Source organism: Vicugna pacos, chromosome 19 (genome assembly GCF_048564905.1).
Source record: "Vicugna pacos chromosome 19, VicPac4, whole genome shotgun sequence".
Taxonomy (NCBI): Eukaryota; Metazoa; Chordata; class Mammalia; order Artiodactyla; family Camelidae; genus Vicugna; species Vicugna pacos.
Window position 1 is genome coordinate 2,605,512 of NC_133005.1, and position 21,813 is coordinate 2,627,324.

The following is a 21,813-nucleotide window of genomic DNA, read 5'->3' on the forward strand; positions in this document are numbered from 1 at the left end:
AAATATTTTTTCTTTTTTTCATTAACCAAGGGAAGTACCGCCCTTTGAGTGATGACCTAGCCCAGCATTAAGCTTTGCTGTGACGTCTGGAAGCGCAGCTCTGTTCTTGGTTTTCCTTCTCGGGTGCCTGCTCACCAGGGTCTGTGATGCCGGAGTGTGAGTGGTCCTTCCCTAACCGTGGGCATTTCCTTGTGTCTGTCTGTGCACAAGCACTCAAATCAGAATTCCCTGTCTTCCTTTTTTTCACTTTTCGTTCATTCATTTGTGCATGCAGTGCTCATTAAGAAATTAGAAGTCAAATTAAGAAATTGTAAGAAATTGTATCAGTGCTTATTAAGAAGCACTGTGTGCCCGCCACTGCTGGGAGTGCCGGGGACGCAAGGTGGCTAACAGAGGGTCCCTTCTCTCAAGTCCAGCATCTCCTGGTGGAGTGGGCCTGGTGCCTGCCTAGCTGAGCCGCGTGCTGCCCAGGGATGCGGTGAGAGGTGTGGTTGAAGTGGGTCCTTCTCAAGAGGCGACGTCTGAGTTTGGTCTTCGGGGCTGAAGAGCATGAGGAAGGCCTTCCCCACTCAGTGCTTCCCCTGCTCAGCAGCCGCGTGGCCAGTGACTTGAGAGGTGCTGTCCTGTACTGGGAGTGTACGTGGTGTAAGAAAGGCGTTACTTTTTTCAGCAAAAATGTAGTCATCTTATTTTTAAGATTAGGTAGTTCCTTATTTTAGCTCTATTTTTCTTCAGTTGTCAAGTCCCAAATAAATGTTGACACTCAAAATTCAATGAAAATGTTTTGTCCACGTTAGATAGCGGAGTCATTCTTAGTAAGAGAGGAGTGGCCGGGCCCAGGCCGGCGGGGAGCTCGTTGCCCTCTCCAGAGGCCTGTCCCGGAGTGTCCAGGCCGCCGGGCTCCTGCTCACAGGGGTCCAGGCATTCACAGAATGTCTCCTTTAAGCCCACCTGCCCTGTTCTCACCATACGTTTTCTGAACATTTGTTACTCAGAAGGCTGAGTACCTGAGACCTCTGTTCTTCCAGACTGCACTTCCTGCCTTCTCCCTGGCCAGCGTTTTCTCTGCCTCGCACCCTCGTGTCAGGAGGCTGGTTGCCCCCCGGAGAGTGGCCCCACGTCCTCTACTCGAGGATGACAGGTGTAGCTGGTCACCGTTTGAGTACATTACCTTGCCTCAGTTAGCATGGAATGTTTTCTTCCTCCTCCACTCTCCGTGGACTTGAAATCACATGTGAATCAACTGGGATCTGTTGCCATCATCTGGTAATAATAATTTGACCAAAATAATGTTTCCCACCCAAATCAAAGGAAGATCAGCAGTTTGAAAGTGCAATGTTGCATCTTGTATAAACTCCAGCCTTCGTTTCACATTATTCCTGGTCATGCCATCAGTTCTGAAGAGAAAGGAACTGTGGATAATGAGTTAGAAGGCTGACAGCCCCCGTGATGCGCTGATCAGCAGTAACACCTCATTTCGATTTCGAGTGTGCTCTGCCGGATTACCGGTTAGGCGCAGCTGAGCGTGGAGTATTAACACCGGCCCTGTGTTTCTCAGAAGAGTGATATTTATCCACACTGTGTGGCTCTCCTGAATTTTTTTACATTTTGCTCTCCAGCGAAACTACAAACAAGATGTCAACAGCTGATGCGGCGTTCGCAGGAGCGGGGCTTAGACACACCTGCACTGGGGTGCCGTGCTGTGTCTGCCTCCGCGGTGGCAGGCTGCATATGGGGCTTCCTGGGGGTCGGGCTTAGCGTTCACACACAGATGTTTGTGTGCAGCTTTGTTTTCATTGACCCTCAGAGACCAGTGCATAGGAAGTGGTTCTTGCCGTATCTGAGCACAGACAGCATCTGTGTGGGTGATGTTTCAGCTTTGAGTTGTCATGCAGATTATGTCCGTTTGGGAATATTCTTAGTGGCTTAAATATCAGACCTGGTATCTTCTGTCCCAGCCACAGCGAGTTTATTTTTGAGTGTCTTTAAAGTCCATCTATTTTGTAAATCTGAAAACCTTCATCCAGAAGTGGCGATGATGGTAGCCTGATCTAGCACAAGTTGGAGACTTCTTGTGGCCGATAGACGGCATCCAAGCATCCGGATGCACCACATTCTTGCTGTATCCTTTGCCTCTCTTTATAGTAAAAAGCCATTTCTCCATGTTATACACCAAGCATAGAATCCTAAGTCAAGAACACCCGTCTGTGTTTCGGAAAGTTGAAAAGCGTGGTTTGGTGCCATTTTCTTCCTTGGATGCGTCCCGTCCAAGGTAAGATCTGTCCTGAAGCTGTAACTTTCTCAGAGCCTGCTGTACGGAATTTTTAGATTAAGTGGCAGGTGAGATCAGAAGATGATCCCAGGATGTAGGTGGAACACCAGGTCCCCCTGGAGGTGGAAGCATGAGAGGAGAGGACTCGGAGTCCCTGCTGTGCCGATCCCGGGGAGAGTGGCCCGGACGGAAGGAGGCGGAAAAGGTGCCGAGGACCCCGTGGCGCCCGGCTTCCATCTCTGCGGGGCTGCCGCCAGCTGATGAGAACAAAGCAGCAGAGACCGTGTCCCCGCGGCAGCACTTCCGCGTCTTGATCTGATGACAGTGTTCTCATTAATAACGTGAAGATGACTGTGGCTGCCAGAGAAGTCCTGCCCTCACCCCCTCAGGCCCAGCTGCAGGGAGTGGGCTCAGCGGGCAGCCCCCAGCTGTCAAGGCCATCTTCAGCTTCCCAGCCCCGGTCATGCCCCTCCCAGCACGTCCCCAGCCAGTGACTGAGCAAGGCGGTGGCACAGGGCCTGGCCGTCTCAGGCTCGCGGGGCCCCCCTGATGGGCCGTCTGTGCTCTGGAGCTCCTGCACGGCTTGCCAGCTCTGTGCGGTGGTCTGGGGCTCCCCGACAGACCCTGCCGCCTTGTTTCTCTTTTACAGACGCTGCTCCCCAGTAAACCGTTGGCCCTCCCAACTGCACGCAGAGCCTGTTTCCCAGAGAACCCAGCCTGCAACGATTATCAGTCATTATCAAACGTGCTGAGCTAGTCTCCGTAGTGAATATTTCAGGAAAGAGAAAGTGTGAGTTAAAGAATCACAAAGCTTAACAGCACTATTTACAACAGCCAAGACACAGAAGCAACCAGCATCCATCAACAGATGAGTGGATAAAGGAGATGTGATGTGAATACACACATTTACTGCAGCATGGCTGACCTGGAGGGCACTGCGCTGAGTGAAATGAGTCAGAGAAAGACAGACCCTGCGTGGTGTCGCTCGTATGTGGGATAGAAATACGACAAACTGGCGGAAAAAACAAAACAAAACAAAAGAAGAAGCAGCCTCGCAGCTATAGGGAGCAAACTCGTTGTTACCAGTGGGGAGAGGGAGTCGGGGGAAGGGTTATTATGGGGTCATGTGAAATCAAGTGCGCGAAACTTCTGAAAATCGGAAAGTCCTATAGAATTTAAAGGACCGTTTGTTTAAAAATAAATAAATGAATAAATAAATTTTGATTGGGACAGAAAAAGAATCATAAAACTTAGGCCTGAGCAGAAGCTTTCTCTCTTGAGTCTGGAGACTCCCACCCATCCCAGCTGTGCTTTTTCAGGGCTCAGAGTTGCTCGTTTGGTTTGGCAGCGACCTGACTGCTGAGACCCTCGTCCACATCCTCAGCTCCAGGCTCTGGTCCCCTTGGACCAGCCTCCTTGCCTGTGACATTTTCCTGCAGCCTCTGGGTGGCGCTCTGGTTCCCACTGCCGCTTGCGCCTTCTGCACCTCGCCGGGCTCTTCCGGTTGACCTGCTGGTGGGACAGTGCTTGCACTGGTTCCTGTCACCATATGCTGTGGAGAGCTGACTTCTGTTTTCCACTTCTTCTGATTTCCTTTTAACGTAATGGAACTTGACAAAACACAATCTAGTTTTCACATTTAGACCCTCCTGTGTGTTGTCCACCTCCAGTTCGTGTTGGCGTATGTTGCAAAGGGAAGACTTTTTTTTTTAACATTTTTTATTGATTTATAATCATTTTACAATGTTGTTCAAATTCCAGTGTTCAGCACAATTTTTCAGTCATTCATGGACATATACACACTCATTGTCACATTTTTTTCTCTGTGATTTATCATAATTTTGTGTATATTTCCCTGTGCTATACAGTGTAACCTTGTTTACCTATTCTACAATTTTGAAATCCCAGTCTTTCTCTTCCCATCCCCCGCCCCCTTGGCAACCACAAGTTTATATTCTATGTCTGTGATTCTGTTTCTGTTTTGTATTTATGCTTTGTTTTTTTAGATTCCACATATGAGCGAGCTCATACGGTATTTTTCTTTCTCTTTCTGGCTTACTTCACTTAGAACGACATTCTCCAGGAGCATCCATGTTCCTGCAAATGGCGTTATGTTGTCTGTTTTATGGCTGAGTAGTATTCCATTGTATAAATATACCACATCTTCTTTATCCAGTCATCTGTTGATGGACATTTAGGCTATTTCCATGTCTTGGCTACTGTAAAAAGTGCTGCTATGAACATTGGGGTGCAGGTGTCATCCTAAAGTAGGGCTCCTTCTGGGTATAAGCCCAGGAGCGGGATTCCTGGGTCATATGGTAAGTCTATTCCTAGTCTTTTGAGGACTCTCCATACTGTTTTCCACAGTGGCTGCACCAAACTGCATTCCCACCAGCAGTGTAGGAGGGTTCCCTTTTCTCCACAGCCTCTCCAGCATCTGTCATTTGTGGACTTTTGAATGATGGCCATTCTGCCTGGTGTGAGGTGATACCTCGTTGTAGTTTTGATTTGCATTTCTCTGATAATTAGTGATACTGAGCATTTTTTCATGTGCCTATTGATCATTTGTATGGGGAAGACCTATTTTGATCCCCCCTCACCCCCCGGAGAGCCCTTGCCTTTGTGCAGTTTACACTCGGGCGGACCCACCCCATCTGGCATTTGGTGTTTGGCTGACAGGCTGTGGGTTCTCCAGCAGGAGGCACCATGGGGCCCACTTGATTTAATACTGAAGTTGCTTTGTTATTGGCGTCAACTTCCCCACGTCTCCCAGCAGCTTTTTTCTAACTGGTTGTGCATATCAGTTGGCCATGAGTATTTCTCATCTTTAAATCAAACAAACATATAGACACCTGGTGCATCTGGAGGCTCCCCTTTGACTTGTGCACACTTGCTTCTGGTTTCTGCCCCCTTCCCCATCCTTGCCTTCTGAGCAGGACCTCAGCGCACCGGTGGCGGCACAGGGGTTTCATCTCACTTCATCTTCAGCTCTCTCACCCAGGATCTCGTAGACACGCCTTTGGCTGCTGCCTGTGCTCTGTTACCACCCAGACACTGCCCCTGCCCTCTAGACCCATATGCCCGGTTGCCCAGAAGAGCATCTCCGCTAAGGTAGTCCTCTGACACCTCAAATTCCAGGATTTCCAGAACCAAACAACATGCTTGAATTCTAGGATTCCTTCTGGATTCAACATCTTGGATAAAATTCTTGCCACCTACGAAGCCCTTTTTAGTGGGGCCGGGGGTATCATTCTTGAGACCCCTGTGTACCCAACTTGTGTCCATCATGACAGCTTTATCTCCCGGATGTCCCTGCTATAGCTTCTCCTCTTTGTCCTGCTCACCTTGGTCTAGGCCACTTCATTCCTTGTCGGAAATACTACCATCGCCTCTTCTTCGAGACACCTCGCCTATCTTCTCAGCTGTCTTAAGTTTACCTCCAGCCATATCCTGCTCCGGTGAGAACATCAGCCCGCCCTCGCTGCCTCTCCGGGCGCGTCTCCTACCTGCTCACCACCTGCCCGCTGAGCTGACCGCCTGTTGCTGTTCCTTTAAGTCACCAAGTCTGCCTCTTAGCCTTCACACATGCTCCTCCTCTGTTCCAGGTCTCCTCTCGGCTAACTAGTTAGTTTTGTAAGTCTCAGTGCAAGTGTCCTCTTTTCCAGGAAGCAGTTCACGAAGTCCCTGCTGAAGTGAGGCACTTTCCCCGTCACCTGCGTAGCGCATCCTACAGACTGTGGCCAGGCTTCTTTTTTTCCCTGAATGATACTTTCCTTGCTGTCTCTCTTCCCCATGAATCATGCAACCCTTGGAAGTAAAGACGAACTATTTCATTCGTAGTTGTTTAATTTCTGCATTTCAGATGCCAACCTTCGTACCTAGTGTGTAGGTATTTTTCACTAAACGGGATTTGGCCTGTGTGTGTGTGTAGGGATGTTTGAGTACATGTCAGTATTATCACATAGTAAAACAAGATTTAAGATACCTTTTAGAATTACGGGCTTAAAAGACAGCAAGCCCACATGTTCTCGGAGAAGTCGAAAATGGAAATATGTTGGAGAGAATTTACTTCAGTGGTTTTCAGTATGTGATCAACTATGTACTGCCTTTAATCTGTGTAATTAGAGACAATCTGGGGTGGTTGGTTTAGGTTTTCCTCTTTGTAGACGTGTAGTGTGAATGGCTTGCAAAAAAGTATATAACTAAATACATTTGTATTTTATGTTTATCAGATTTTGAAAAATTAGTTCTTTCAAATTATACAGCATTTTTTTGTTTGTTTGAGTTTTACTTCACTGGGTTCAGGGTTTAAAAATGCCCACATGTTTTAATGTATTTTAATGTAAATGTCGTTGGTAATTCGGTGACGTTTAAGGAAGGACAAGGTATATGTTATGTCAGTGTGAACATAGGACCATAGCAGAGATCAGGATTACCTGTGAAAGTCACAGTTCCACAGGGAGGAAGCAGTCCAGGTTCTTTCACTGAGTATTAATTGAGCATCTACGCGTTCCAGGCATGCTCCAGGCACTGGGGGTACTTCGGAGTGTTCTGGTGTCTGCGGGGCTTCTACTTAGCCAGGGATGAGGACCGTGCAGACGCTGGGAGAGGTGATGGAGAAGTGGACAGTGGTGCAGAGCCAGGCTCCTGCAGATAGAGCGCTCAGAGGGACTCATGTGCGGAGGTGACGTCCTGCCTTTGCAGCCACCGTGTTCAACCAGGTCTACCTGTTGTGGCTCTTCCAGTACAGGTTCCTAGACGCTCCTTTCCTGTCAAGCGGGAACAAGTGAAAGACATGCACACGTATGGTGCGGAGCCCGTTAGAAAGTTAAGACCAAACCGAACCCCGAGCTGGCCCGAGCGGTGGGGGCAGTGTTTCCATAGCTACCTGGAGAGATGCTTACTCAGGAGATCTGAATATAAGTTCCTTACCTTAATCTTTCAGAATGTTAGAATAGGAGGCTAGAGAAACCTAGAATGAAGATTTTTCACAGTAAAACAATAACACACTATCAATACCAAGAAATGTATCTTGGATATTCTACATTTTTAAAAAAGGTGGTTGCAGAAAAAATACAAGGATCTTACAGCCCAAGAGTGACTTGCCAACACTTGCTCTGGAGTGAAAAAAAGGTCATTCTTATTGCTTTGGGTCTTTGGGGGAAAAGTTGCTTTCATGAGCCAAATACTCTTGTATATCGGAAATTTGTTCTTTATTGTATCTACCTTGTGGGAGTGGGGAAGGGTTCATAACTACAATCCTGAAACTTATTTTTAGCTATTAATTTCAAGTAATTCTTGCTACCAGTCTCATTTCCTTATTCCACTGCATAAGCTCTCATCCTCTTTGTTGTCCATCTTTCTTCCTGGTTCTGTTTCTGTCCAGTGATGTTGACATAAGTGGAAAGTGGAGGGTAAAAAAGGAGAAACCTAGAGAAACTCTTCTTGTGATATTTAAGCAGTGGGTGTGAGATACAATGATCACTAGTTCTTTTTTTCCTTTTCTTTTTTGCTTCCTTTTAGGGAGAATTAAAGTTGGAACAGTAATCTCTTTAAAACATTCAGGAAAGGAAGCTTGCTTGGGGCAAGTCAAAGAGACTGTCCCCTAGGGGTCCAGGATAAAGGGCAATATTTATGTTATTACAAACAGGTTTTTTTTTCTTTTCTGCATAGAGTAATATAGCATGTACTGTGGGCTATCATGAAAGTGTGTAATGTCATTTGTTGTTTATTTTCTCTTTATATCTTATTAATTTTCGTTTGTTTTGTAGAAAATACTGCAGTTTCTACCTGAACGAATTTTCTTTCGATGGCATTACCAGAGTATAGGTAAGAACAATTACAAAAATTTTTAAGTAATATAGATTTCTTCCCATTGTATTTGCAGTAATGTTTAATATAATCAACACCATCAAGATCGGTTACAGCAAGGAATATTAACAAGGATATGCTGATTAAAAACTGAGACAAGTCCAGCTTGGACTTTGGAGGAAAGTACATTATCTGTGTCTTGCTCAAAAATTGGTTCATAGACCTGGAGCCTTGCCTGCAAGCTTGTTAGAAATGCAGAATCTTGGTCCCAGCCAGACCTACCAAGCTGCAGTCTACTTTTCTAATAGAGTCCCAGAGAGGGGAGGGTGTAGCTCAGTGGTAGAGTGCGTGCTTGGCATGCAAGAGGTCCTGGGTTCTTGGCATGCATGAGGTTCTGGGTTCATCCCTAGTGCCTCCATTAAAAATTAAAATAAAATAAATAAATAAAATAAATGAATATATTTATTCTTGTGGTACATAGAAACAATGGACTATTACTCAGCCATAAAAAAGAATGAAATAATGCCACATACAGCAACATGGATGGACCTAGAGATGATCACATTAAGTGAAGTAAGTCAGGCAGCAAAATACAAATGTCATGTGATATCATATATATGTGGAATCTAAAAAAATGATACACATCTATCCACAAACCAAAAACAGACTCACAGACATAGAAAACAAACTATAGTTACCAGAGGGGAAGGGCAAAGAGGGATACACAGGGGTTGGCGGTTAACAGACACACATTACTATACATGAAATAGATAGACAACAAGGATCTACTATATAGCACAGGGGACAATCTTTAATTTCTTATAATAACATATAATGGAAAAGAATCTGAAAAGAAAGAAAATATATGTATGTGTATGTATAACTGAATTGCTTTGCTGTACCCATGAAACTGACAGTGTAAATCAACTGCACTTCAATAAAAATTTTTTAAATAAAAATAAATAAATGAATAAACCTAATCATCCTCACCCCCCCCCAAAAAAAAGGGTTAAAAAAAGAGAGAGAGTCCCAGAGGATGCCTGTGCACATAAAGTTTGAGAAACATTGATCTGGAGTATTTTTCTTAAATAGTTTTACGCTTTCCCTTATAAGAATATCTTACTCTTCAGGCCTTTGTCATTGACTCGGAATTATTTTGCTTGAATGTTTTAGGATGTAGCAGCGAGAGGAAACTTGCAATAGAGCAAGTTCCCATCACTGCCCTTCTGTCCAGTTCTTGACATCCAACAGCGTTTCATCTCCATCCTGTATTCACAGTACAGCTGGCGTAATTTGTGGTATTGATTGTGAATTCTGCCTTCTTGTTAAAAGGCTTGGTTTAGTCCTTCTGCCTTAGAAGACTGACATTTCTTCTAATTTTTCTACCTTACCGGATGATCATATTTGAGGAGAGCATGACCTTATTACAGAAGCTTCTCTATTTGATCATTCATTCGTTCAAATGTTTATTGAGGGAGAGACATTCATGTACAAAGTTCAGGGACAAAAGCAGAGTATCTCACCATGCTGTATTATGTAAGTTGATTGCCTAATGGGGATTAGATGAGAAAAAATAATTACAGTGTGATTGTTGCTATAAAAGGCATACAAAGTAGCAAAGGAGAAAAGTTGAATAATTTTACTCAGAGAAATTGAGGAAGGCTTTGAAAGGTGATTCCAATCTGAGCCTTCAAATGTGAGTGTGGAGAGGGCTTTCTAGGTAGGAGATTAATCAATATGTAAAAGGCATGGAAACTGAGAGAACATGGCACCATCAGTGGATATACCAAAATTCCAGATCCTGAACTTAATTTAGGATGATTTCTGTGAAAACTCTGGCCCTCATATAAATGGAATTATATGTTACAAATGTCAAAATGTAAAGAAAGTAAAGTATATATACTTAATAAATCTGTTGAACTGAATGGATAAATCGTTATTTTAGGATGTCTTGGTCTTTGAGTCCTTCAAACACACAAAAGAAGTTTTTCTTAGAATGTTAGAGTTGTTGACAGCATTTCTGCTTAACTGATGCTTTGACCCTCTGTATTTAAATTGAAAATAAAAAAAATCAGACGTTAGGTATGATTCTGAGGAACATCCTGGGAGTTTGCGATGTTCCCTGGTGTAGCAGCAATGCAGGACAATGCAGAGTGACTGCACGCGGTGTTTGTCTGTGTCAGTTAGAATCCCTCCCTTTTATTTATGTTGTCTGGAGGAAAGCCATCCTCAGTTTCTTCAGATGGTACTTCAAAAAGTCTGAAGACTCGTAGGCCCCGCTCAGTGTGAATAAACTTATTAGAGCTACGTGTGGAAATTAATTTGCCATTTTGTGTTGTGGGAACTTCACAGATCTAGTGGGTAGTGCATAGTATTACCTAAACTCTGTCCAGGTCCTCGGGGGTGGGATAAAATTGCTGGTACAAGTAGCTTTTGCACCCAGTTTAAGAGTAACTTTCTGAGAACGGTGACTTTGAGCTCAGGGCTGCGGAGCACTGGGTCTTCTGAGCCACAGAGAGGGTGGGTGTTGGTTTTCTGTTGCTCTGCTGTGTAGACGAAGTCAGCTCTGTAACTCGGTCAGGATGAGTCCTGTGTCAGGACACTCACGTAGGAGCCTTTACATACAAAATCATCCTTATTATTGACTCTTGTGTACTTCATGCCTGAATCACACAGGATCTTTTCAGATAGAGTTTTGCACGATTTATCAAAGTGGGTAGAAAGTGGTGTTTAGACAGGTCCACGTCTCTTTTATCGTGATCTTCAGGCTAGATGCGCATTGGAATCAGAGCTTTTCAGATTTTAGAGTGGTAGTGAGGCGCATTGGTGTATAACGAACATGAACACAGCATTAACGTCTGTACGTAACCCTCCAGGGGTCTGGGCAGTACCTGGAACCTGGAGTGTTGTCCTTTCCGTAGCCTAAGATGTAAGCAGGCGTCCTCAGTGGGAGAACTTGGCCCACAAAGGCCTTAGTCAGTTAGTCCGGTGTTGCCACCACAGGAGTTCAGCTCAGGTCAGGTCCTGTCCGCTAAAGAATTGCACAGAAGAGGTTCCGTATTCATAGGTTTTTGGATTTTGAGTTTGCAGTAGGGGATTGTGGACTTGTAATTCTACACTTTTTTTTTTTAACATCCCCCACTGTACCTCTTGCATTCTTTCCAGTTTGTTTGCATCTGTTAAAACTGTTACTCTCTGTCACTCAAGGTCTTGACCAAGTTAGTTATAGAAAGGAAGAAACCATGGGGAAACACCAGGTTTCGAAGGGAAGGAACGTGCCTTCGGTATCTCCTTAGCACTGGCATCTTGACTTCCGCAAAGTCTCCGAGGCGAGGGCAGGAGGCTTTTCACAGCACTGGGAAGTCTGGGCACCTCAGCTTCCTTACTCCTGGCTATCTGCACCCTGGATGTCTAGCAGTCCTCACCTAACAGGGAGAATGCTGCTGGGTAGACTTCTTAATTCAGTGCTAATTGGGGCTGGCTGGGGCCAAGGAACCCTGAAATACTAGGTTAGCACCTTCAAGTTTGGTTTTCACACCACTGATGCAGGCTACTTCCTGTCCCACAGTGCAAATGCTTATTACTGAGCAGAGGAATCTGAAGTAAGAGCCACTCCTGTATTCTGAGTCTTAGAAGCCCTCAGACCCACCCGTTAGGCACATTTTACCCTGAGAAGGAAGGAAATAATTCGAAGTATTAACTGCCGCAGCGTTTGAAGTCTGTTTCTTATCCTGTCACCTGGTTTTGTCTGTTTAGAGAGAGACATTCTATTTCTCTTAAGACTGTTTTTAGAGGGAAAAAATAGTCTGTAAGGTTTTTCAGGCTGGGTCCTTGCTGTGCATCATCGAAGGAGGAAACATATTTGAACTCTGAGTTTTGCAATGTGAAGTGAGCACTGGATCATTATTCCAAGCATCTCGAGATACTGCTTTAAGGATGTTTGGAGGGTAAGGAGATTCGGGAAGTGGCTGACCCAGCACTTGCGAACTCTGTGATGTGTGTGTTGACCTGCTTCTCAACTGTTTGCAAATTTCCATTCCTTATTACAAATGGAAAAATTGTTTTTTAAATTTTTCCTGAAGTCACTTTTAGGCCAGTAAATCATGGTGGATAAACGTGGCTGCTTGAAGCCTTATCTGTGAGCAGTACCGAGAACTGACAGGAAGTGAGAAGATGACAAAGAGTGGCACATCGGCAAACCGGGGATATTTGGTGCAAGGGCAGGTGGTAGCACCTCTTAATATGCCCATGAGTCATCAGTACAGGATTTAATTATACATGGGTCCACTTTAAGAAGGTTTCCTCTGTGATGCCCTATCTCCCAGGTCCTCTCCCCGGTACCCTCACCACCTCCCAGTTCCTTCCCCCGGTACCCTACCACCTCCTGGGTCCTCTCCCCTGCGCCCTCGCTACCTCCTGGGTCCTCCCTCCGATGCCCTCACCACCTCCTGGGTCCACTCCCCTGCACCCTCGCCACTTCCTGAGTCCTCTCCCCTGCACCCTCGCCACCTCCCAGGTCCTCCCTCTGATGCCCTTGCCATCTGCTGGGTCCTCTCCCCTGCACCCTCGCCACCTCCTGAATCCTCCCTCAGATGCCCTCACCACCTCCCAGGTCCTCTCCCCTGTGCCCTCGCCACCTCCCAGTTCCTCCCCCCAGTACCCTCGCCACCTCCCAGGTTCTCTCTCTGATGCCCTTGCCACCTCCCAGGTCCTCCCTCCGATGCCCTCGCCACCTCCCAGGTTCTCTCTCTGATGCCCTTGCCACCTCCCAGGTCCTCCCTCCGATGCCCTCGCCACCTCCCAGGTCCTCCCTCTGATGCCCTTGCCATCTGCTGGGTCCTCTCCCCTGCACCCTCGCCACCTCCTGAATCCTCCCTCAGATGCCCTCACCACCTCCCAGGTCCTCTCCCCTGTGCCCTCGCCACCTCCCAGTTCCTACCCCCAGTACCCTCGCCACCTCCCAGGTTCTCTCTCTGATGCCCTTGCCACCTCCCAGGTCCTCCCTCCGATGCCCTCGCCACCTCCCAGGTCCTCTCCCCTGCGCCCTCACCACCTCCCGGGTCCTCCCTGCGATGCCCTCGCCACCTCCTGGGTCCTCTCCCCTGCACCCTCACCACCTCCTGGGTCCTCCTCCAATGCCCTCACCGCCTCCCAGGTCCTCTCTCTGGTGCCCCACCACCTCCTGGGTCCTCCTCCAATGCCCTCACCACCTCATAGATCCTACCCCCATGCCCTTGCCACCTTCCGGGTCCTCTCCCCAGCGCCCCCACCATCCCTGCTCTTTCTTCCCCTCCTTCCCACTTTGTGCTCTGCCCTCACGGAGCCCTCTTCTTGGGTTAGGCAACAGCCCTACAACCTCAGCCTCTGGCTTTTACCTCCTTGGCTACTGAAACCTGGGTTTTCACTGATTCTCCTCTGTCTCCTTCAGGATGGAGGTGAGATCATGGTCTTTTTCTCCTTCAAGGCCAATTCCGGACCTCATCCACCACCTGCTGTGCAGAAACCTCTCTCCCTTGACTTTGCTGCCTGGTCCCTCCTGGTAGCTACCGTGTCCTCTGATCTTCTGCTCATGTCCCTGTGTAGGGAAGAGTGGATAAAGGCAACTGTGGGTAGGCTACAAGTTAAAAATGAAAATGCTGGGCCTATTTCAAGCAGGGGAAGGCCTGAGCATCTCTGACGGTCACGCACAATGAGCAGGAGAAGGCATTTCCGAGACTGCATTGCAGGGTGATGGATTTGGCCGATGCCTGGGAGGAGTGCTGTCTGTGTAGACTTTATCCCGAGTCTCTGGGAGGTGAGGCGTCTGTTGGCCCTGCCCTGTATCATGACGCCCTCCTAGACATAAGGGAGCAAACATTGCACTGGGGCAGAATGGACTTTGTCCAAGAACAGATGGACGCAGAGGCAAGGGACAAGGCCCTCGGTGGAGGAAAGTGTGAGCTAAGTAGTCCCATGACTGCTGTGACCCGGGCACTTGAACCTTAGCTGTGAGAGAGCCCAGGCTAGTTAGTCCATGCTGACTCTAGACCAAAAATCGCTGGACATGGTGACGGCAAAAGTGGAGAGAGGACGGCACTTTAACGTCCTTAGTTAATCACAGGCCGTTAGTCATTGAGTGCCGTAACCCAGTCGTGACAGTGGTGAGTTTCCCCTGGGTCAGGGAGAGGTGTCATAGACAGCACTGCCGTTGTAAAAGGTCCCTCAGCTGGCGGTCTCATTCCAGCGAATGCATTCCTGAAGTGCCTACGTTTCACTGACACATGTGTGCCTGTCCTCGTGGACCTGCCCCAGTTCCTGGTGCATCTCTTTGAAGTACTTTGATGGAGTACATGTGACTTGATATCCAACTCTAAAATATTGCACAGAACTTTTCATCAGGAAATCTAAATACTTTTCTCCCCTAAAAATTGGGAAAAAAGTTTCTCTCATTTAATATATATTTCAATATATATTAAAATATATATTTCTAAAATATATATATTCCAATATATTTTTATTTTGAAAGGTTACTTCCTTTTTGAGGTTAAGATCTCATTTAGATATGCAATGGAATACTATTCAGCCATGAAAAAATAAAATAATGCCATTTGAGCAACATGGATGGACTTCGAGATTATCATAGTAAGTGAAGTAAGTCAGCAGAGAAAGAAAAATACCACATGGTATCACTCATGTGGAATCTAAAAACATGAGGCAAATTAACTTATTTACAAAACAGAAACAGACTCACAGACATAGAAAACAAACTTGTGGTTACCAGGGAGGAAAGGGGGTAGAGGGATAAATTGATAGATAAATTGATAGATTTGCAGATACTAACTACTGTATGTAAAATAGATAAACAGCAAGTTTATATTGTAGAGCACAGGGAACTATATTCAACATCTTGTCGTAACTTATAATGAAACAGACTATGAAAACAATATATGTATGTTCACAGGTGACTGTAACATGTTACTGTACACCAGAAACTGACACAACATTGTGAACTGACTATACATCAATAAAAAATATACATGTACCCATCAAAAAGATCTCATTTAGATGCTGCACATGGTGTTTCAGTGTGGTTGCCACGCCATGCCCGTGCAAAGGTGTGAACACACCTGCAGAGTAACGGGTAACATGTTTGTGTCTTCGTGAGAGAGGCCTTCTCATCACAGCGGCTGAGCACCACGGCTGCAGCTGGCCATGTAGCTCCGTGTACATCTTGCTTCCCCTCCTTGGCAGTGACCAGAGTCCTCCGCTGGGTGATTTATTGATGGACCGAACCCATAAATGTGGTTGTCCTCGCAGGGAGAGAAACATGCTGTCCTGAATACTTGTAAAATGTTCCTATAAAAGTGTTTGTGAGCAGTAATTTTATACTATTTTTTCCTTTAGAGATTTTAAAAAATTACTCATTTTACGCTGACAGAGACATTTGCACGTATCCCACCGAGGGCATTTGGGTTACCTTAAATGTCAGTCATTTTGACTCTTTTAAAAGAATTTTGAAGAGGTTCATCCTTAAAATAGTTTTTTTAAAAACATCTCTCCTGTGACATTGCTTTGCTTCTGAAGGTCAGCCTTCTTCTTTTTATTTTTGAAAAATGATATCTTTTGTCATAAATAAGTTTTTCTTCCTAAAACCAGTATTTAAAAAGTAGATCTTAAATATGCATTCATATGCTCCATTTCTAATTCATTATTTTAAACTTTCAGGCTCAACTTTAAAGAAGCTTCTACACACTGGAAATTCTATTAAGGTATTTATTTTAGATGAAAGTGTGGCATTTTTCATTACTCTTAAACTTATTTATGCCATAAAGTGACAAAATTAGACCATTTTGAAAAAAAATCTTTAGAAGCCATTTAATTAGTTTTTATTTTTAGTTGAGAAATTATATGCGAAGTATTGTTAGAGTTTTTGTTCTTCAGTCATGATTTATTGTGGTAGACACCTGAAGTATTATTAGGAGAAAGTGGCTTGGGATTTGGAGTTTGGAGTCTGAGTTCTCATTTTGATTCTGCGGGGTGCGGCCAGGGAACCACGGCCAAGCTGCTAACTGCCCCAGTTTTATCGTGAGAAAAGAGAAGGGGTTGAACCAGTTTCTTCCTAAGCTTCAGAGTTAATGTGCCTGATTCTGTTCATCCCAGTGATCTTGGTGTTAAGATTATAGTTGTTTCTGAATTATTTTTGCTATTTTTGAGCTTTGATTGGGTTGGGGCCGGGGAGAGCAGCAGAGCCTTACTCTTAAAGATTTATTTGCAGCAGATCTTGTAATTTAGGTTGAAATTAGCTTATTTTAATGTGTCTTTTATAATGGCAAGAGACCACTGGGCTCTAAGATACAATAGCCCTAAAATGTAAGTGACAAGAGAAGCCAGCCTGGGACGTATGTATTGTGGGAGATAATTCACTTGTAGCTATTTGACTGGTGTGTGTGCTTTCAATAAGCTAATCCATTTTTGGTTTTAGACGAGTTTAAACAATCCTAGCCACTCACCTTGATAGGTTCACTATCTCTTAGCTGTTGAAAAAAACGAGGTGAGCTGTCCCTGGCTTCATGATAGTTTTTCTGTATTGTGTCCCTCCTGTTCAATGAATGGTCTTCTAGCTAAAACTTATCAGGTTGTTAGCTTCCATTTATTATTGGCTTTATTGTATTTAATTATCTTAAATGCAGTTAACAAAAAATTGGAGACTTGTGGTAGAATGTTGTGAAAACTTCTGTCTTGTTAAATTTACTCTAATTTGGTTAGACATTCATGGAGCTCTGCCTTTTTGTGTCTGGCGCTGAATATCATTGCGTCCTCAGCAATGTCACCACCCACCTCACCTACTGGGGACAGGAGGACAAGTGCAGCAGGCACCCGGGGCAGTGCCGGGCCCACGGGCATGTCTGGGAGGGCACCGCGGGTCCACGGGTGGCGGGGCAGCACTGTCATGACATGGGTGTCTGTCTCGGTGGGTTTGACTTCAGTGAGAAGTCAACCAGGCTTTTTCTCCCTCCCTCCCAGTCTCTCCTCCTCTTACCTTTCCTGCAGAGCCTCGGATTTGGCTTGGGCCCGGGCTCTGGACAAATCGGAGATCAGGCGGCCCCTCGGTCCGCCGGCATCCGGAGCTCAGGACGCCCTTCAGCTGACATTCCTCTCATCTCTTTGGCTTATTGGACTTCTTTTATTGACCTTTTCTTTTTAGCCGTTTAGGAATGTAAAAACGGAGGTACCTCTGTTTAGAAATTCCAGGGATGGGATGACATTGAAAGTAAGTGCCGAGGAGGAAAAGGGCACTTCTGCCCACATTGGGGTTTTCTTTCCGGGATGCTGACGACTGGGAGCCGGGCACAGGCGCGGGAGAGGGCCGTAGGGACTGGCAGGGAAGCCGGGCTGCCCTGTCCCACGGAGCCAGGTCTTCAGGGTCCTGTTCAGCGCCAGGTGTTCTGATTTTCAGGACCGTCATATATATATGCACAATGTCATGAGACGACAAAAAGCCTTTCCAAAGCGCAGTGTAGATTTCGGGGAAGATGATCTTTGCGTTGTTTTCAAGGGTAATCGAGGGTTGATGCTATGGGCCATCACCCGAAGGGGTGAAATACAGCTCACGGGAGATATTCTCACAGCACTTACTGTGAGCCGGCCAGTTCAGACTCACTGAATCCCACTCTGGTGCTTTGTGGTGAACTCTGCCGTCGCCCCGAGTTTACAGTGAAGTCACGCGGTCCTCCCTCCACGGCGCACGGCTCCTTGCTTCCTGGTCACTAAGGGAGGAACTTGGTGCAGGACTTGAGTAACGCCTCTAACTGCACTTCTCCCCTCAGAACCAGTGCCACGTCGCGCCGCACTTCCACAAAGACGTGCGCATGTCTCATTTCGTGGCCTTTCATTTTGTTGTAGATAAGATGTGAAGGGATCCGGCTGTTTCTTCTGTGGCTCCAAGCACTTCAGACGAACTGTGCGGAGGAGCAGGTGCTGATTTTTGCCTGCCTGGTGCCGGGGTTCCCAGCCGTAGTGTCGTCCTGGGGGCCGTGTACACTGGAGACCCTGATCAACCCCAGCCCCAGTGCAGCTGACGGTGAGTGACGCCTGCCGACCCTCCAGGTGCAGAGTCCCCTTGAAGCTACGTGGAGGGATCCCCTGGTCTGTCCTTGTCCTGAACAGAAACCGTGACTTCATCAGTGGGCCCTGAAGAGGGCCTACCCCTGTTGGCGCTCACAGGGGATCCCTGCACATGTTAGAATTGCCAGGATTAGGGTCTGTTCTGTGTGACACGTGCCAGGAGAGGTTTAGAGAGGGGTGGGGACAGGGCGGCAGGGAGGGGATGAGCGTTGGCAAGAGCAGAGACCCAGGGTCCATCTGGGGCGTTCCTGTTGCTGTTAATGAGACGAGGTCTGCACCCCGAGCGCTGCTTGTCCTCGACGCTGCGGGTTTCTCCGTGGACGCTCAGCTCTCACCCAGTGCTCTTTGGCCAGCTGTGTGTTTTCATGCGGCCTCTGTGGGAGGACAGCAGTGGCCTCATGGGACTATTAATGGCAGTCATCTGTGCCCTGTGAGTTTTCAAGGAACTTGCCTGTTAGGGCCATTGGTTCATTACTGCAGCTCACCTTGTTGCCCAATGTCAGCTGTTTGATCTTGGGCGGGCCAGAGCGGAGGGTGGAAGGGAGAAGGGTGGTCCAGTGAGCAGGTGCTTCATGGGGACCCGTCCCACGTGTCCCGGCCGCGCCCTCCGTGGGCACCGGCTCGGCCTGCAGGGTGAGCAGGGCGTGGATACATGTATTTTGATAGAGGCCATTTTTTAAAGCCCTGTTTAAAATTCAACTTTGCTGAAAGAGCTTTCATTATTTCTCACTCTGCAGCAAAGATATATCCAGAAGAAATCACTCCACTCCTGCCAGCCGTATCAGGGGAAAAGGTTGCTGAGGACCAAACATGCTTTTTTCTTCAAATACTGTTGAAATATATGGTTATCCAGGTATGAGCAAAATCAGAGATGATTCAGTGGCCGTGTTCTCAACAGGAGAGAAAACACGTTGCCTTTTTCTTCCTGTTCATCCATCTTTTATGTTTCTACTTTTTCTTTGAGATAATTTGATGTGATATTTCACTAAGCAGAGAATATGTGCCAGGTCACTTAGCAAAGACCAGGCGTACGTACTGTGTGTGTGTGTGTGTGTGTGTGTGAGTTACTATGTGTGTGTGTGTGAGACTCTGTGTGTGTGATACTGTATCTGTGTCTGTGTGTGTGTGTGAGTTACTATATGTGTGTCATAGTGTGTGTGTGTGTGTGTGTGTGTGTGTGTAAACTATCCAGGTCTCCATCTGTCTGTCTCCTTTACTGTCCCTTATTTCATATTATTCACACAGAACACCGCCCTTAAAACGCGTCTGCTCACCAAGTGTGTGGGAATTCTCTCCCGCCAGTAATTCCCCGTGGCCCCAGCTGAGTGTCTTGCAGTGTAACTCAGTTCTGACGCATCCTTCCTGGAGGAGCCTCAGTTGTCACGGGACAAGACCCGGTCCTGTCTGGCTGCTCCCACCCCATTCAGAGGCCAGTCGCGGGGATTATGTCCCCAGGTTCCCCACAACTTCTGTCCAACGTGGCTACAAATCAGAGGGTCCCTGTTCCCTCGTTGGGTTCAGTTAGTTTCCTAGAGTGGCTCACAGAGCTCAGGGAGGCCCTGTTTGTAAAGGGTGTGATAAAGGACAGGGCGAATAGCTGATGGAGACACATGAGGCGAGGCCCAGGAGGGCCTGAGCGCAGGGTCTCCCGTCCCTGTGGCCCGGGTGCGTCACCCTCCTGGTCTGGGGCTGTGTTCAGCCTGGAAGCTCCCTGAGACCCAGGCTGTTGGGATTTTTAGGGCACGTCCTTGCGGGGGCAGGATCAGAAGTTAACCCCGCTTCCTGCCCCTCCCCTGCTCTGGTGCCTTGGGGTGGGGCGGGCAGAAGCTGCAGATTCCAGATTTCCATTCTGGCTCTGTCCTTCTGGTGACCGGTCCCCATCCGGGCACCCTTCAGGGAGCCTGGTGCTCTTATCACGTAGAACCTGCAAGGGTCTGCAGAAGTGGATGCTCGGACATAGAAAACAAACTGGTCTCCAGAGGTTTCCAGGAAAGGGGTAGGGGAGGGATAAATTAGGAGTTTGGGATTAACAGATATGTACTACTATGTATAAAATAGGTAAACAACAGGGACCTACTGTAGAGCACAGGGAGCTATGTTCAGTTTTTTTTTTTAAATTTCAGTTTCTTGTAATAAGCTATAATGGAAAGGAATCTGAAAAATACATATATGTGTGTATATGTATAACTGAATCGCTTTGCTGTACACCTGAAACTAACGTTGTAAATCAACTACACTTCAATAAAAAATAACATTAAAAAAAATTTACAAGAGTTTTAGGAGCTCTGTGCCAGGAACCAGGGGCAGAGACCAGTACGGATCTTTTCTGTTATCTCAGAGCGTTTACCTGCTTTGGGCTGTTTGCTGCCCCACTGCCTGGTTCTCTCTGCTGGTGAGACCGGGGTGGGGGAGCAGCCGGCCCAGAGGCAGAGGGATGGTCCGGAATCCGCAGAGTCGGGGGAGAGGAAGGAAGCCCATGGGATTACCTCCTCCTGCCTTCAGCCTGGGGCTCCTTTACGTCACCTGCTTCTTTCTCTTATATTTACCCGCTGAAAAGAGAACTGAAATTGTTAGCTTACGGTTTCAGTAGGGGATTTATGTCTCTTGGTCTCTGTTTCTGAACATTGATATGGTTCAGAGAAAAGCTACTGATCCTTTACTCCCAGTGAACACTCCGCTCGTCCCCGAGCTCCTCCGGCGTCGTTCAGGCCGCGCCCTCCCCTGCGCAGCCCGGGCCGTGGACGTAACAATCTCCGCCAAGTCCACTTCCCCGCCTGACGTGCCTTGGATGTGACTGTCACCTGCCTTTGCCCTGTCACTGCTGGGTCGGGGGCCTAGGACGCCGAGGGATCTGGAGTCAGGTCCAGAGCAGGACCCTCTGGTGTCTGCCGTCCTTGATCCTTCAGGCGATGTGGCAGGGATCCCTCCTTCATCAGAGCCTCTCCTGCTGGGGTGCCTCCCCCAGCTTCTCTCCCCCTTTCTTTACTCCTTTCCAGTTTTCTGGAGGATTCTGCGCTTCTCTCTGCCAACCTTAGAGGTCAGTCCTTGGCTGCCCTCTCTGCCCACCTCGTCCTGGGGGTGGTCCTGTGCACTGTCCTGTTCCCGAATCCTTTAGCATCCGAAGCATGGGCCCTCAAATCCTGAGAGCCCGCCCTAGGTCCCCATTGTCTCCCGTGAGCTCCCTGTGCTAGCTGCGCCGGCCCTTCCTGTGTATATCTCAGCCCCGTCTGCTCAGAAGTGGTCGGGCATCCCCTGCGCCCTGGGAAATCAGCAGGGCGCCTAGACCTTGGGTGTGTCGGGGGACTGGGGTTTCCACCGTAGACATGTCACTGGTGAGCTGTGTGACCTCGGATGTCACGTGACCCCAGGACCCCGCTAGAGGGGGGATGCCATTGACAGAGGGTGGAGGTGAAGCCGCCAGACTGTGTGCGGAGCTGTGTGTGCCTGTGTACCCACTCCCTCCATCTGCTGGGGCGAGGCCTCAGAGCAGAGTGTCCCCCGTGGCTCAGCCGGGGCACATCTGACAGACGGCAGCCGCTGAGCCCCCGCCCCCGCGTTGGCCGAAGCCCCTCACCCCCCACCTCACGTGCCACACAGATACTACCCTGTTCCGGGTAGGCTGAGTC

At 47.5% G+C, this 21,813-nt stretch overlaps 1 protein-coding gene across 1 annotated transcript in view; it reads left to right on the forward strand.

Annotated features, from left to right (window-relative positions):
• RALGAPA2 (Ral GTPase activating protein catalytic subunit alpha 2) overlaps positions 1 to 21,813 on the forward strand; it is a 266,689-nt gene that overhangs the window by 44,697 nt on the left and 200,179 nt on the right. Inside the window, exons 4-7 of the mRNA XM_072943695.1 lie at positions 8,044 to 8,101; positions 15,788 to 15,831; positions 17,966 to 18,143; positions 18,925 to 19,040. Of these exons, the coding sequence (XP_072799796.1) occupies positions 8,044 to 8,101; positions 15,788 to 15,831; positions 17,966 to 18,143; positions 18,925 to 19,040 (396 nt within the window). The remainder of the gene's footprint in view (positions 1 to 8,043; positions 8,102 to 15,787; positions 15,832 to 17,965; positions 18,144 to 18,924; positions 19,041 to 21,813) is intronic.